We start from the raw sequence: 15,990 nt of genomic DNA, 5'->3' as shown, positions 1-15,990 counted from the left end.
AATGTCGAAAAAAGACAGCATAAACATTTTAAGTTTTAATATTTAAATTAGATAGCCATTGGAGAACGTTGCAAAGAAGCCGTTCTCAAGATTTGAGGTAATGATAAGCGATATCTGAAATCCAAATACCTGTAGGCCTGTCATTCATAAATTTACTCGTACCAGTCACACTCAAACAAACAAAATTAAAGCATATTAAGCCTATAAAGTGGAATGATCTCTTGACATCAATAGCCAGTAATCAGTGAATTTTTTTTAATTCATCAATTATCGCTGATGTGATCATCAACTGTGACATTACACGGATAAACCAACCCATGTAGTAATAAATTAGGAAACAAAAAAATTCATCAAAACTTAAGACAATAATAAATTAATTTAAACAACAAAAATAATAATAGTTTTATGTTTTTATTGTATAATTGATTAGATACGTCTATACTTTTTGATCCAAGTAAAATTCAAGTAGAAAAAAACCCTTATGACAATTCTTGACTACACACAGATTATATAAAATTATGCATAGTTTGGTTGAAAAATAAGTTTGCTTAGTAAATAATTTCTACAATAACGTACATTCTTACTTAAAAAAATTCGTACACTTAGTATAATATGTAATTGGGTATTATCTATACAATGTCAATGAAGTTGAAAGAATATTTACAAATAGCGTAACAGGTATTAAAGTGCCTTTTTAACAGTAAATAACAAAAATATAATACAATGATTATTTATTTGGTGTTAAAAATAAATTATATATATATATATATGTATGTATATTAATATAAAAATGTAATACACAGAACAAAACCCATGCCTATTATAAGTATAAAAAGTATATACAATATGTAATGATACCAAGAATTAGGTAGGTATGTATTTGTTTTGCCAGTCAGTGGCAGTATAGGTACCAGTCTTTAAATAATATTATGTATTCTTTCAAAGATATCGACTTCAAAATGGTTTGGTCACTAAAAGTTCTTTGTATAAATTAAATAAATAGAAAAACAACAGGTTTTACACAACAACTCCAAAAACTCAATAACTTAATAATAGGAACCTAAATTAGACTTCATCATCGTCATCTTCTTCCTCTTCTTGTTCTTCATCTTCATCGTCATCTTGATCATCAACACCATTTTCCTCCACATCTTCTTCTTCGTCATCATCTGCTTCAACCTTTACCTTATCTTCCTCAGCATCAACATCGTCATTTTGTTCATCATCGTCGTCGTCTTCTTCTGCATTCTGTTCTATGTCTTCTTCGTCTTCAACATCATCTAATTGTTCATTATCATTATCATTATCTTCATCTCCATCGTCATCGTTTTGTTCTACATCTTCCTCCTCCTCTTCTTCTTCTTCCTCCTCCTCTTCATCGTCAGCTTTATTTTCAATTTTAACATCTACACCATCTTCTTCTTCTTCTTCTTCTTCTTCTTCTTCCTCCTCTTCAATTTGTTCATCCAACATGTCATCATCCATTTCTTGACACAAATCTTTACCTTTGCACAATTTACTACCAGGTCCATGACTCAAAATATGTTTCTCTCCATATGACTTTGAATTAAAAACTAGTTCACATTCATCACAATGATATTTTTGGAACGTAGGTGGTGCAGTTGAATGTATAATACGATGTTTTTGTAGTTTCGAAAATGCATTATGATTGCGACCACAAACATCGCAAGCAAATAACGACAAAACTGTGGCATTTGGATGGTGATTATCTAAGTGTAAAGCTAACTCATCATAATTTTTAGTGATTTTACAGCAAATACCACAGACGAATGCAGCTTCTGTGCGATGAGCTCTTATCAAATGTTGCCAAAAATGTTTCAAACTTATCCATTCTTTTTTACATATACCACACACGGTTTTATTACTTTTTGGTATAGAAGATGGCTGTTGTTCCTTGCGCTCAGTTTCTTCTTCCATATAACTGTCTTCAATAATCGAATGCTCTTCTCGTTTGTGATCATATAAATCTGTTTCAAATCTAAAACTTTTGTAACAAACTGTACAAGAATGTAATTTTCTCAGTCTCTTTGTATTTATATCTGAAGTAACGTCATCTATATCTCGTTTCAAACTCTCCTGTTGCTCTTCATTGAAACCAAGCTCAGCGAGTTCTTTAGGAAGACCATATAGTTTGGGAGTTTTTGGTTTTGGTTCTATTGGTTTTTTCACAGGAGTAACTACTTTGGGGAATTCCTCTTTTGCTGGATGATTTTCAATGTGATCTTTAAGTTTATCCATATCGCTGAATACTTTCCAGCAGATTTTGCAAGGTTTTAAATTTTTACCATGAATTTTATCTATGTGTTCTCCAACTTTACTTCCAAGAGTAAACATTTTGCCACAAATCTGACAAATATTTGACTTTGAAAATGTCTGAGGGTGTGCTTCATGTAAGTGTTTTGATAAACCATCATTGTCTACACATACTTCCATACAGACACCACATAAATACTGAGTATTTTCTTTATGTCGCTGCCTTAAGTGTTTTCTATAGGTTTTTTTATTTGAATGCATATCTCCACAAAACTCACAAACATATGAAAATACTTTACGAACATGATCACGTTTATGTTTCTGGCAATCAACTTTTGTTCTCATAACTTTGTCACAACCTTCAACATCACAACACAACTCTGGATCGTTTCCATGTTTTTCTCTGATATGATCCATTAATAACATTTTATTATCAAAATGTTCACCAGTTTTATCCTCGGAACATATCTCACAGTATTGAACTAAGTGACTATGCTTCAAATGTCTATTTAAATAAGTTTGATATTCAAATGTTTTACCACATTTTGTACAAGGATAATGACCTTTTTCTTTGGGAATTGGCATTACATCTCTTTTACCTTTGCAATATTTAAGATGTTTCTTCAGTAAACTTCTAATCCTAAATACTTTATCACATCTTATACATTGGTGAATAGCATTTAATTCAGCACAAATACTATTATTTGACTTGTCTATAAGCTGATCTACCGGATCAGAATGATATTTGATCATATGCCTTTTAAGGTGAACTTTAGAAGCAGATGTACGTGCACATAAGCTACATGTGACATCTGGATGACCTTTGTGTTGTCTACTAACGTGCTTCCATAAATGATTGTTTCCACTATAATATTTTGAACAAAGATCACATACATGTAGTTGATGGTCATTCTTTCTGTGTTCAGATATTTCTTCGACAGTTTTAAATTCAGTATCAGGACATAATGTACATTTTAGATTCACTTCAGTTAATTGATCTGTTACAAAATGAGATACTTGGTCTTCAACATTATGAATTGATCTATGCCTCATCATTTTTGACCATTTGGTATAAGTGCGACCACATATATCACAATAAATAGCATTCTCCTTGGATACTAAAGGTTCGTGTTTCTCTTTTATATGTTCTCTGAGTTTTGGTACATCCACATGAACTTTTAGACATATACCACATAATAAAGGCATACATTCGGCATGTACAGCCATTATGTGTTTGTAAAAATCATTTCTATTAGGCCATAACCGACCACATACTTCACAAGTATTAGGAAGTTCACCTTGGGTTTCATGATGAGATTGATGTTCAATTTGTAAAGATTGTGAAACAAATAACTTTCTACAGTCTGGTTTTGGACATATAAGTGTTTCATTAGTGCCGTGCTCTTTAAGAACATGCCACCATTTTTCTGTACGAGAACCACATGATTCACCACATAATTCACAGCGATTCACAAAACTACTTTGAGAATTACCGGTGGTTGTAACAGCCGTTGTGGTAATCATATCATCACAACCAGTCATCAGATGAACAGAAGACATGTGTCGTAAAAGTTTTTCTTCACTTGGAAATACTTTATGACAGACTTGACAGCTAATTGTGTAATGTTCATTATTTGAAGATTTAGTTGGATGAAAATTATTGTTAATTATAATTAATTTATCAGGATCAATAATTTGACCATCATTATCGTATACTGTGTGGATGACCACATGTCTCATCATTTTTTTCTTGGTATCATGTTGCCGAGCACAAACTTGACATCTATACCTACGTTGTACGGAATCCGCGGTATCACAATTTTTAGGATGTTGGATATTTACATGCTCCATTAAAGATTTACTATCACTACAAATTTTCATACACACTCCACATGTCACTGCAGCTTCCTGTTTGTGACCTCTAACCATATGTAACCAAAGACTAGCTTTGTCTTGAAATTCTCTAGTACATACTTCACAAAAAAACACAGTTTCAGCTTCCATCATACTTTCAGCAAGCTCTTCGTCTTCACCTAAATGTCCATTAAGTTTATGTAAATCTGAAGGTTCAATACCATGCACTTCAGATATATGTTGACTTAGATCATTTTTGTTGCTAAAATTCCGTTCACATAACAAACAGGATTGACGAAGATTTTCTTGTTTAATCTGAGAAAGCAGAAAATGATCACTGGGTCCTGGTGGTTCAATTTCATTTTCTCGAGCTACTTTTCTTGGATTAGCATTCTTGCGACGACTACCAGAATCTGATTGTGATATACTTCCTCCCTATATTTAATTATATTAGATAAGTAACATATTAAATTAATAATTAAAATAAAATAATAAAAATCAGGCCTCAAAACAGTTTATTAAATAAACAAGGTTTAAGTTTTAGTTCTATAATTGTATATATTATAATTGTTTTAGTTTTATAGGTTTTGCAATTTTGTATGCAATATAGTTGAATAAATGAGATTTTAACCGGTTTTGAGTACTGATAAAAATTAAACATTATTTCAATAGGTTATCTTTTATAGTTTAACACATTACCAATTTAAAATTTGATCTTGGTTTATCCCTCGGAATATTATTTATAATACAATTATCAGCATGAACTCCAATCTAAAATTAATAACAAATATTCAAATTATAAACTAAGAAGAAATACTAGCTTAATTTCACTAGATAGATACCTCTAGAAAATCCATTGGGTTTGGAGAATCTTCCCGTATACTATTATTGTTAGTATGGTTACTGATTATGGCACGTTGCTGCATCATTTTTTGATGCATTGCCTGTTGTTGTTTTTGATACTCTGTACGGCTATCATTAGCAAAATATTGCATTTTGTTAAGTGGTGGTGGAGGCCCCCTTTGAACAAGTTGCTTTTGACTCAAACGCTGCGCTTTTAAAAATTGTTGTAATTGCATAGATGCTGCAGGTTGCTTGGAAGGCCATATTGCTGGTTTTAAAGGAGGAGGTTCACTTTTAATTTTCCTGGGTTTGGGAGGAGGATTTGGAGAAACAGCAAAAATTGATACCTTAAAACACAAATATTTAAGTTTAATTTAAAGTCTGAACATATGATTTAAAAAACCATATACACTTCAATACAAAATAAATATAGAATTTACTTTAATTATTGATGTAAAATATATATATACTTTTAAGGGATTACAAAATGTAATATTATATACTGAATTGATTAATAGTTAACATTTTACAAAGAAAAAAATGAGCGAGTTTAATTGTAAATGTAAAATAAATAAATATTAAAAATAGTATAGTTAAAAAACAATATTTTTTACGTACTTCTGGTTGAATGTGATGTAATCGTGACATTTTATTATTTTGTATAGACTTATTGGATTCCTAAAACAAACAACAATATTATATTAATATAAAAGTTATTATTAAATAAATAACACAAAATAAATATTTTACCATTTTTAAAATAGAATTGTTAAGAAATTAATACTCTCAACAAACATGTTTACTGGTTCAATATAGAAAATAAAATGTAAAAAGTTTTCCTTTAAGTGACAATAGTACTTTGGTTATATCCTAAAACAAACCAAAGGTTAAAGTTATACATTTTGTAAAATCAGAAGTAAAATATGTTCAATTTTATTATTAACGTTCTTCACTAAATTTAATTTCTATTACAATTATTGATATATATTGAAGTTTCAATAATAGTGAAATATTTTTAAAATTTTTATATCTATTTATTTTATGAAAATAACTGATAAGATAAAATTAATTATTTTGTTTAGATACTTAGGGAAATTAATAACTAAGCATATACCTAGTTATGATTTAGCTATAATTATAAGAGAATAATAATATGTAGGTATCCATAAATATATAAACAAATAGGTACAATACTTTACAAATTTAAAAACACATATTGTAACTTTAATATATTCATCACTCTGCTCAAAATCTTATAATAACAATGGATAGCTATAGAATAATTGTAGTTGCAACATTTAGTAACTAACAAATTTTAATTTTCATAGTATAAATTTGTTAGTACTATAAGAGGGTATACAATATTTTTTTTTTTATATTTTTAGTCAACATCTTTAAAACCTTTGAAATATTAATTATATTTTAGAATATAAAAACGTTATAAAATTTTCAAAATTCAAAGTATGTAACACCACTAATTGTTATCTATATATAATGTATAATATATTCTGTGGGTACCCACTACCCATGTGAAAATTTAAGATTTGTATTTATACAAAATAACCGATAACTAATTAACCCATGTTAAAATAATAAATATATAGATTAAGTACTTAACTTATTAATAAAAAATGGCTCTATTAAATGAACAAGTAAATATTAAAATAATTATTTAAGATAAACATATTTTTAAGATGAAAGTATAATCAATATAAGGAAAATTCAATTATTTAAAATCTTATTAAAATAAGAGAAGTTATAAATTTAACAGTCACTTTACTATATGATATGGTTTCGTGTATTTCTAATGTATATTTTACACTTTAACTAGATTGGTTTGCTTCAATTTAAATTAGGAATTACCATTTTATCGTTCTCAACACCTGTAGGCGAATTATTTGTATGTTATTACAAAGCAAAATAATAATAGTATATTTATATTATTTTTATTGTAGTATCACGCTAAATGATAATAAAGTCGGTACAAATACATATTTCAATAATAATATAACAACAATCGTTTTCAAAGAATCGGTTGTTCCGAGGAGAAACGTGATAACAATAATAATTGGAAGGCGGCGGCAACAGCTGCAGCTGCTGTATATAATTATACATAAATTTAATATGAAATCTTACATGCGCGCACGGTGCTTGAAATGTTCGGAATACGATTATTTCCCTCTAAAACGCGATGGCGTGATGATAAAAATGAAAAATTCAAATTTTGGTAAGCCTAGATGTTATCTTATCAATAATAAATGATAACAAAACGAAAGAATTATGAAATAATAAATAATAATACATATATAATTAATTATAATGTTATTATAAATATTGTTGTTAATAGATAACCACTAAGCCCGAGCATGTACCGAGTAACTAACGGTAGTTCCGAGAAGAGAAAAATTTCACGACCGTCTGGACAACTTTTGACCGACTACCGAACGAGATTCGCACAACAAACTGGCCCAGTCGAGTTAGAGACAACACCGTTGACGACGACAGCACCACAATCGTAGTCGTCGCCGACGGCCCACACACTCGTTTCCCTAGAACAATTCCACCGTGTCCGAACCAGAAGGAGGTGCAGCCGGCCGATTGTTCGTTCCGCACACACGCACACGCGGCACCACTCCCGGCCGGAGTGAAAAAATATATATAATATGTAAAAATCCTGAAGCGTATCGTCAACCGCGCACCGTTAGCGGCGGCAGGTGTATTGCGTTAGTGTTTTCACGCGCATAACGAATTAGCCGCAGCAGGTCGTCGGGGCGAGCGGGCGGGCAGGCGGTCAGGCAGCGACGGCACTACATAATGTAAAGAACGAGAACCGAAATCCAGTTGCCGCCTCCGGTCGTGGCCCCTTGGACGGACGATTCCCTACCGCACTGCCACTGACGCCCAACACTCCACCGCCCTCCGTCCACCTCGTTTCGCCAAACGACTGCTACATCACACTCCTAGACGGTCGCCAACGTCGTCGTTCTACATTCTACGCGCGCGCCACATCCGTAACACCGATGGTGTATTTAGGTCACCTTCACGCGCGCCGACAGGAGTGTAAAAAAATTCCGAGCGCTACGTCCGGTCCCTTGCGTCGGACTGTAACTACCGATCGCTCAGGACCAATTATTTTTAGGTCGTGGCCCGAGTGCGGAGTCCGCGGAAAGAACCTGGGGGTACACCCGAGAGAAAACGCGAACAAGATCGAAAAAAAAAAATTAGCTTCCAAACAATTGCAAAATACGTTACCTTTGCGCGACGCAGCCGCTATCCGTTCCGGGCGAAGTCTGATTATGTGTCCAAAGTCACTGCCGAGTGACGACGACGACGACGACGACGACTAGTAATGCGGTGCCACTCACAGTGACGTGCGCGGGCGGGAAGGTGGTGGAGGTGGTGGTAGTGGTGGCGGCGGCGGCGGTGGCGGTGTGTCGTCACTGTCGTGCGGCGGGGCCCCTTACATAACTGGCCCACGTCCAAAGTCGGCCATTTGCACGAGCATGGATATCCGGTGGCGGTGGCCGCCCGGGCGTGGACGGGGATGACTGTGGACCGGGCCCGTCGTGCGGACGACGGACGAACCGGCGGGCAGCTGCAGTGGCGGCCACAGGAGCACCCGCGAGCTTGGATATCCGGCGCGGGCGACGGGCACGGCGAGGCGTCGGGTTCAGACCGAAAGACGGGACATGGGTCCAACGTCGTGGACACGGATACGCGGATCACCGGAGCACGGCGCGCATACAAGATCGCGAAGTCGCGAAACCGAATGACATATTACTAACTGCTTATATCTTTTTTTTATTCCCCGTCGGCCGTCTGTACTTTGTAAACCGATGTAAACGGAACCACGATTCCACGATACGGTCGGCAGGATAGACGAGGGGAGAGAACCATTGGCGCTCGTACCAACCGAACCTCGCGCCGTCGGATGTGTCTCCGGCCTGTGGCCGCGCACCACTGGACTAGTCGCAGTGTGGCCAACGGTCCCACTGTCACAGCAACAGCCCCCCCGTTTGATTAAAATCAATTGACGTCGTGCTCGTTCACTTGTGACTTGTCAACTTGTGGCTTGTCAGTTGTCACTGAAAGGCTAAAATAAACAATCATGATGTACAATTATCAACTGATAACTGTATAGTTTTTATTTTTTAAATTTGTATAATATTTTCATTTGAATAGTTAACGAGTTATAATGCAATTTAATAACTCGTTAGTCGTTAATTTATATTTTATAACGAAAGGCAATTGGAATTGGGCATTGATAAAAGAATAGTTGCTTGGATTGTAGGAAAACGAACCGGAGTTTCTGGACATAATTATTTTGAGGGACGAGTGGTTTCGAATTTAATTTTTTCTAAATTCATTCGATAATTTAACAGTACGACAGTAATATGCTAATATTGTATTTTAATTAAATTTGTTAAAGTATGGCTTTCAATTTTGACTGTCGTATTTTTAAATGTATTATAGACTAGGTAGGTACTATTGTAGAAAGTCTTACAGTAGCCCTTGCTATAATAATTGCTAAACCAATATGGTTTTGATTTTTACTTTTTGGTCTGTCAGAAATCATTAATCAAACTCATAATTATATTAATATTTAACAGTATTTACTATTCAGCCATGGGATATGGTGGAGTATTCAAAATTATGACGGAGGATCACGGTTACTATCGACGCATCTATCCCTGTGATAAATATTGTTTTTTTAAGGAATGTACTCATAAGTCATAATTGTCTGTTAATTATTGTATTGACTATAATGATCTATTTTTATTAATTATTAGTATATGCATTATCAAGTGGGTGCCGTATGTACCTAAATGTTTATCTCACTATTACACGATTTGACATATATTACCATATTAGTATATTTAATATTACCATCTTTGAACTTAAAATTTTTTCTTAGTAATTAATGTATGATGCTTTATATCGTGATGGTGATCTTTCAAATTTAGTGCGTGCTCTGTAATCTATACGACTATACTAATACAGATTAATTATAGAATACCTCATAATCTACCTATTATTCTACGACTTATAAGCGACGGATAGGCTTATTTTTTGGAACAAATAAACTTATGATGAGCAATCTGATTATGGTTTATGAAATAAATCGCGGATCTATCAACATTTTCGAACCATATATTCATGACTCGTGTAGTATCTATTGGCTATTACTATTAAAGATAATATTGTAATAGTGGGTTCAAGGTCGTAACTGTAAGGAGGGCCCAGGAACCCCCCTATAAAAATGTTTACAAGTAGAAACATTTTAGTGTAGGTGATGATTATAGTTTATTGATTACCTATACATTTTCAGTATCTATAAAAAATTTAGATCCCCTCGAAATTTATTTTAGTTACGGCCTTGAGTGGATTTATTCTATACAGCTTTAGTCAAATGCTCAAAAACCATTATTGTTTTTTCATCGAAATAAGCTTGAATAAACAATTTAGAAATATTATTATTATAATTATCATTTATCAGTTGATAATCACTATAGTTAGTTCACTATTATATTATCTTTAATGAGTTAGTTGTTAGCTTAGATTTTAGTGATCTTACTAATTTACTATAATCTAAGCAGTGGCAGTGGCGTATTTAGGATTTCTTTAAGAGAGGAGATATAATTAAAATTGTCGATGCCAAACAACTCAAAATTGCATTAACTACTGATAGAATGATAAATAGAAATAAAACACAACTATAACAATATAAAAATAGCTAAAAAAGGTGGTTCAAGGGGGGATATATCTCCCTAATTACCTCTCGTAAATACGCCACTGGATCTAAGGTTGTCACTAGTTAATTGTTATATAGCAATTAGTAATACGGCTGTAATCTATAAATAATAGATATACAATGTACTACAATACTACATCTTCTACAATTGCAGCTGTGATCACTATAAAAAAAATTTACCATTTACCAAAGGTGTAATTGTAAAGACTAGACTTTTTAAACTTTAGTTCGTGATAAATACAATACTACCTATACGATTTGCATACATTAAATATCAAGGGTGATGTGGGGGTCAGATCCCCCCCCCCCCCGTTGGATTTTTATTATTTTTTTGTTTTTGCTTACATTATACAGTATGCACTAAAATGCAATATTTTGTGATATGATCTATCGAGCTATTGAATTATGAAAATTTTCTTAATACTAAATGCCATTATAATTTTATTTTATTTGTAGCAAAGTAATGTTTATTTAGTCGAAATGTTCAATAACGACTATGTTTATACTTTATTATAGCATATCTTATTATTTAAAAAAACAATACTTTATGTATGTATGCTCGACTAAAAGGGCTATGCTTCCATTGTGAGCCTGTGTTTAAAATGTTATCAGGTATTATCGTTATTACATTATGAGAAATAGCTAATGAGATCATTATCGCTTTGGGTTTAGTTCACCGCGTATACGTAGTACACTAGTACATAGTACGTACTACGTAAATTTAAAAAAAGACACTCACGGGATTATTGAAAATGTGTGAAAATGTATTTGTTACAGGAACGGCTAAATGGCCTAACACTTAAGCCAGTTTATAGAAATATTTAATTACAGCAGAAGTTTTAGACTAACTAGCAAAAAAAAAAAAAAAAATATAAAACTAGATTTGTTAATTTAATTATTATTTATTTTATTTATACATTTAATGATACAGCATTTTATAATACAGACATTTTGACTTTATGAAGTATTGGAGTGAATAATCTACCATATTGTGTTTAATGTGAATTTTGAATCAATTCAAATTATATTCATTCAAATTTCATTGTTTATAATTTGTTCTTATATTTTACTACCAAAGTAAAAAGTTTAGGGAGGCCGGGGATTTTTCAATTTCCCCCTCCCATTTAGCTTTTTTTTCGATCCCCTCCTTTCAAAAATCATGTCTACGCCACTGTTTAATATACTAATACACTATCGTCTATCAATATACTTTTGAATTTTCAATTTACCTTAAATCCAATAATATATATTATCTAGTCATTCTAGTCTATGCTTATTAGTTATTAGTTATTGCCCTTGGATATAAATCCACTTTATCCAAGTACCAAGTTAGTAATTACTTTTTAGTTCTTTTTATAGTACATGGATACATGAATTGTTTTCTACCATTTACTCATTTGGCCAATACATAATGCATATACATAATATATTTTATTCTGTACATATCATAGACATATTATTATTATATGTTTATGGTGAATAATGCATATGCATTTTAATAAGAAATTGCACCCGAGAATACGAGATAGCGTCAGTAGTATGAATGATAATTGTTTACTTATTCTTGGTAGTAGCAGTAGTAGGTCTTGTTGTCATATGTTTATATTATCAATAATAAATTTATAAATGCACTTTTTTTTTAATTTAATAAATTGGAAAAATAGGCTGATAGACGATAGTTGATAGTTGCAACTTCGCAAGTCGCTCAATAATCTATAGTTGACATCGACGTTGAGATTGAATTAAAAATTTATAGATTTGACCTTCGATTTCAAGGGCTCAAACTAGTTTAATGTATTTTGTAGTTTACTTAAAAATTAATTCGTTTTACCGTAATCATTAACAACACTATAATATTTCAACAACCTTGAAATTGTATAATCCAATAATAATAAAATATAGATTGTGAATGTTGATACTTGATATATTATAATAATGAAGCACTACCTAGGTAGTTGTATTTGGTGTTAATACAATAATCATGTAAATGAGTGGGAAAAACTGAAGAATTGTAATTCTTGAGTAAAATAAAACAGTAAGTAATTTTAGTAATTTGCACACTGTTGATGATAAATGCAGACTGTAGTGTTCATTTCTATTAATTTATAATTATGTAGATATGGCATTAGTGGAAGGATTTGGTGATGAAGTTATTCAGTTTTTTGGTATACTATTTGTTGTTGTGCTAATCGTATTGCTATGGATGTCCACACAAGTGGCCGAAATGCAAATATTTCGTGGTGCTGTTTTCATTTTAGAAAGGCGTACAAGAAGAAGACACCACGATGCTACGAGAACTGTGTCCATAATTTCTAATCCATCCAATAGTAAGTATATTGTTATTTGTTGATTATTACTATAATAAATCGTATCGGAACAATACTCTTAAAAAAACTATCGCCATGGAAAATTAAAATTTATCTAGTTATTTAGATTTAATTATTTTATTTCTAAATATATATTTATATAATACTTCAATTAAATAAAATAATTAATGTGATGAATAGTTATTACTTAGTTATTATTTTTAAAATGCTTTAAAAATATTTTCATCTAGATCTTTAATTATTTAAATTGTATTTGAATTTAAATGGTAGATGATATCTAATGTAAATAAACAGTCTCAAAAAAATGATAAATTATTAATGATTAATGATTAATGATAGAGACATAATTAACCAGTATCATTAAAAATTACAATTTTATTGTAACTACTAAGTATGTGTATATTTTTAATAATTTCAATTATTCATACTTAGTTTTTAATCCTAGACATTTTATAGATACAACTATGCAATGCACTTGTAATTATTATTGATGAATAACTTTTAAGAATTTATGTTTTTGATTTAAGAAATTTTTATTTTATTGCTTTGAGTTTTAACCAATAATCTTTATCACTGCTTTGTAATCATAAACAAAAGAAAAGTTATTACTTTTAGGATTACTATAATTGTTTGCAATAATTTTATTTTTAGTTATACATGTAAAAGTTTATGAAATAAATTATTTCAGGTGAACAATCGACAACTGAAACAGTTGCATTAAATGATGGGGTTCAAACAAATTCTACTTTAAGCAATGACAATCCTCAAAATATAAATGATAATCCTGCTGCTGCCAATATTGATGTAACCAAAACTGAACAGTTCAATGAATCTAGTCAAAGCAATTGTACCAATGATATTGCTAATGAACCGCAAATATATGAAGACTCTATAAGGATACGACTTAAATATTTAAATGACAACTGTCGTTTAGTTCAAGGCAGGTTACAAGAAAACATTGGTGTTTTCAAAAGGTATTATAACAATTGAACAATGAAAATATAATATTATTATATTATTATTTTTTTTTTTTTATTGTAAATATTATGTTGTTATTTTTATTTTAGGAGACATTTTACCAATGAGCTAACATCAAATAAAATTATTCGTTTGATATTTCAAGGAAAAGTATTACATGATGATGAAGCATCACTGAGTAGTTGTGGTCTTCATGATAACTGTGTTGTACACTGTCTTATACATCAGCCACGTCCTACTGCTAATGCTCAACAAACCCCTGATCCTGTAAACCATGATACTAATGAGCAACCACTACCAAATACGATACGTCATGGTCAGCGTCAACCTGGACCAATTCAACGTGAATGGAATTTGGCTACATTGTTATCTGCTTTAATCACAATAATAATATCATTACTATGGTATGCCAGAATCCAGTTTTACACATTTTTCTCTTATACATCTACGGGTACACTGGGAATATTGACTGGAATTTTTTTGTTCACTGCCTTTCTCACTTATTTGGTGGACAATGAAGAACAACAACATCATCGACCGCAAACTGGACATTAATATGTAATTATGCTATATTTCAGTATATAAAATCAAAGTAAGCACAAAAGCGGGTCTCAAAATATTTAAAAATGTATGTAATAAATAAGGTATTTGTATAAATACATGGTGTCTAATTTATTTAGAAAATTTTGTTTTTATTTGTTCTACTAAGACACTTAATATTAATTTAATTTCTAATTTAACTATTACTCTATAAAAACTAGTTGAATTTTTTATATATGTTCTACATTTTTTTTTTATGGCTTTTTAGAAAAATTGACCTCAAATGCTTTGTTGATATGCATGAATTCTATATTATTATTTAACTCAAATAATAATAAAAGTAACTTTTAAGAATTAGTAATAAAAAAGTTTTTTGGACTAAATATTTCTTATTTTTATCATTAATAAAAATTAATTAAAAATTCATTTTGCCTTGTCATATATCTAAAATCGATCAAAATAACTCAAGTTACATCTACACTACTAAAAAATGTCAAAGATTTTATATATTAAAATGAAAACTATATTATAATATGTAGTATAAATATATATATTACTATATAAGCTTTGTATGAGATTTAGTTGGTAAGTTTAGAATATTAATAATTGTCTGTTTTTTATTTATATTTAACTGTTATTAAATATATTGAAAATTATTTGTTAATCTAATCAAGCTTATTCACAAATATCCTAAGTAATAAAATTATTTGATGGTAGACATACGTTTTGTTTTTTCTAATATTAGTGTAGTACATTTTTAAACTGTATTCTATTTCAATGATTTTTATTTAAGTTTAATGATATTGTGATTAATGAAGTAAGCTTATAAAAATATGTTTAAACACTAAAATGCATTTAATAAGTAATACTATTAATATAGGTATTATATTAGCTGCAAGAGATTTAAAAAATATTGTTTTATTACATTTTAGACTTAAGGGTAGATACTTATAAATACCTACTTCATAAATATGTAAACTTAACAGTTTTCTAAGAATAGAAATAAATATTCTTCAAAACGAAATTGTTACTTGATTTTTTACAGTTGTATATTATGTGTGTGTGTCATAATATGTAGTGGGAAGTGGGTGCTTAATGCCTTATAGTAATCATTGGTTAATATAATCAGTAAATTACTTTTACGAGTAATTTAATGTCATTAGTATTAATAGAGTATATAGAGTCAATCTCTTAATAAATGTAATTAATTACCACATTAAGAAGAAAAAAGAATCTACATTATCACTTCATTACCTTTAAATAAATTGTAATACAGATTACAATTCACAACCAAAATTATTGTTCTACTTATTTAAATAATTAAGTGGTGAATATTCTCCGACTATATACCAATTATAAACCATAACAAAAATCACAATTATTGACATACAAATAAGTTTATTTTTAGAAAAATGTGAATCT

The 15,990-nt window shown here is 30.8% G+C and overlaps 2 protein-coding genes across 3 annotated transcripts; one reads left to right on the top strand and one right to left on the bottom strand.

Moving 5' to 3' along the window:
* Positions 1-757: 757 nt before the first annotated feature.
* LOC113554856 (zinc finger protein 836-like) lies at positions 758-8,866 on the bottom strand. Of its 2 annotated transcripts, XM_026958924.1 has the most exons (6): positions 8,224-8,866; positions 5,722-5,841; positions 5,590-5,649; positions 4,971-5,318; positions 4,828-4,899; positions 758-4,563 (listed from the first exon to the last, which is right to left on the bottom strand). In XM_026958924.1, exons 2-6 carry the CDS (start codon positions 5,722-5,724, stop codon positions 1,066-1,068), a joined length of 3,981 nt encoding a protein of 1,326 aa, XP_026814725.1. In that variant the 5' UTR covers positions 5,725-5,841; positions 8,224-8,866; the 3' UTR covers positions 758-1,065. The 2 variants fall into 2 exon arrangements, with proteins under 2 accessions (XP_026814725.1, XP_026814726.1); XM_026958925.1 differs by lacking the exon at positions 5,722-5,841 and having other exon boundaries at positions 8,224-8,865.
* A 3,509-nt stretch (positions 8,867-12,375) lies between these two features.
* Positions 12,376-14,706, top strand: LOC113553208 (transmembrane and ubiquitin-like domain-containing protein 1). Its single transcript, XM_026956410.1, has 4 exons — positions 12,376-12,758; positions 12,841-13,050; positions 13,739-14,024; positions 14,118-14,706. The coding sequence occupies exons 2-4, from the start codon at positions 12,843-12,845 to the stop codon at positions 14,581-14,583; spliced, it is 960 nt and encodes a 319-aa protein (XP_026812211.1). The 5' UTR covers positions 12,376-12,758; positions 12,841-12,842; the 3' UTR covers positions 14,584-14,706.
* The last annotated feature ends 1,284 nt before the right edge of the window (positions 14,707-15,990 follow it).

The sequence above is a fragment of the Rhopalosiphum maidis genome, chromosome 2 (assembly GCF_003676215.2).
Source record: "Rhopalosiphum maidis isolate BTI-1 chromosome 2, ASM367621v3, whole genome shotgun sequence".
Classification (NCBI taxonomy): Eukaryota; Metazoa; Arthropoda; class Insecta; order Hemiptera; family Aphididae; genus Rhopalosiphum; species Rhopalosiphum maidis.
This window is presented reverse-complemented; position numbering and strand designations above follow the sequence as displayed.

Coding starts and splice junctions, on each gene's coding strand:
- LOC113554856 (XM_026958924.1), bottom strand. Junction 4,900..4,970: donor ACCCAATGGATTTTCTAGAG/GTATCTATCTAG, acceptor TATTAATTTTAG/ATTGGAGTTCATGCTGATAA. Junction 4,564..4,827: donor CAAGATCAAATTTTAAATTG/GTAATGTGTTAA, acceptor AATTAAATATAG/GGAGGAAGTATATCACAATC.
- LOC113553208 (XM_026956410.1), top strand. CDS start 12,843: ATGGCATTAGTGGAAGGATTTGGTGATGAAGTTATTCAGTTTTTTGGT. Junction 13,051..13,738: donor AATTTCTAATCCATCCAATA/GTAAGTATATTG, acceptor AAATTATTTCAG/GTGAACAATCGACAACTGAA. Junction 14,025..14,117: donor AACATTGGTGTTTTCAAAAG/GTATTATAACAA, acceptor TTTTTATTTTAG/GAGACATTTTACCAATGAGC.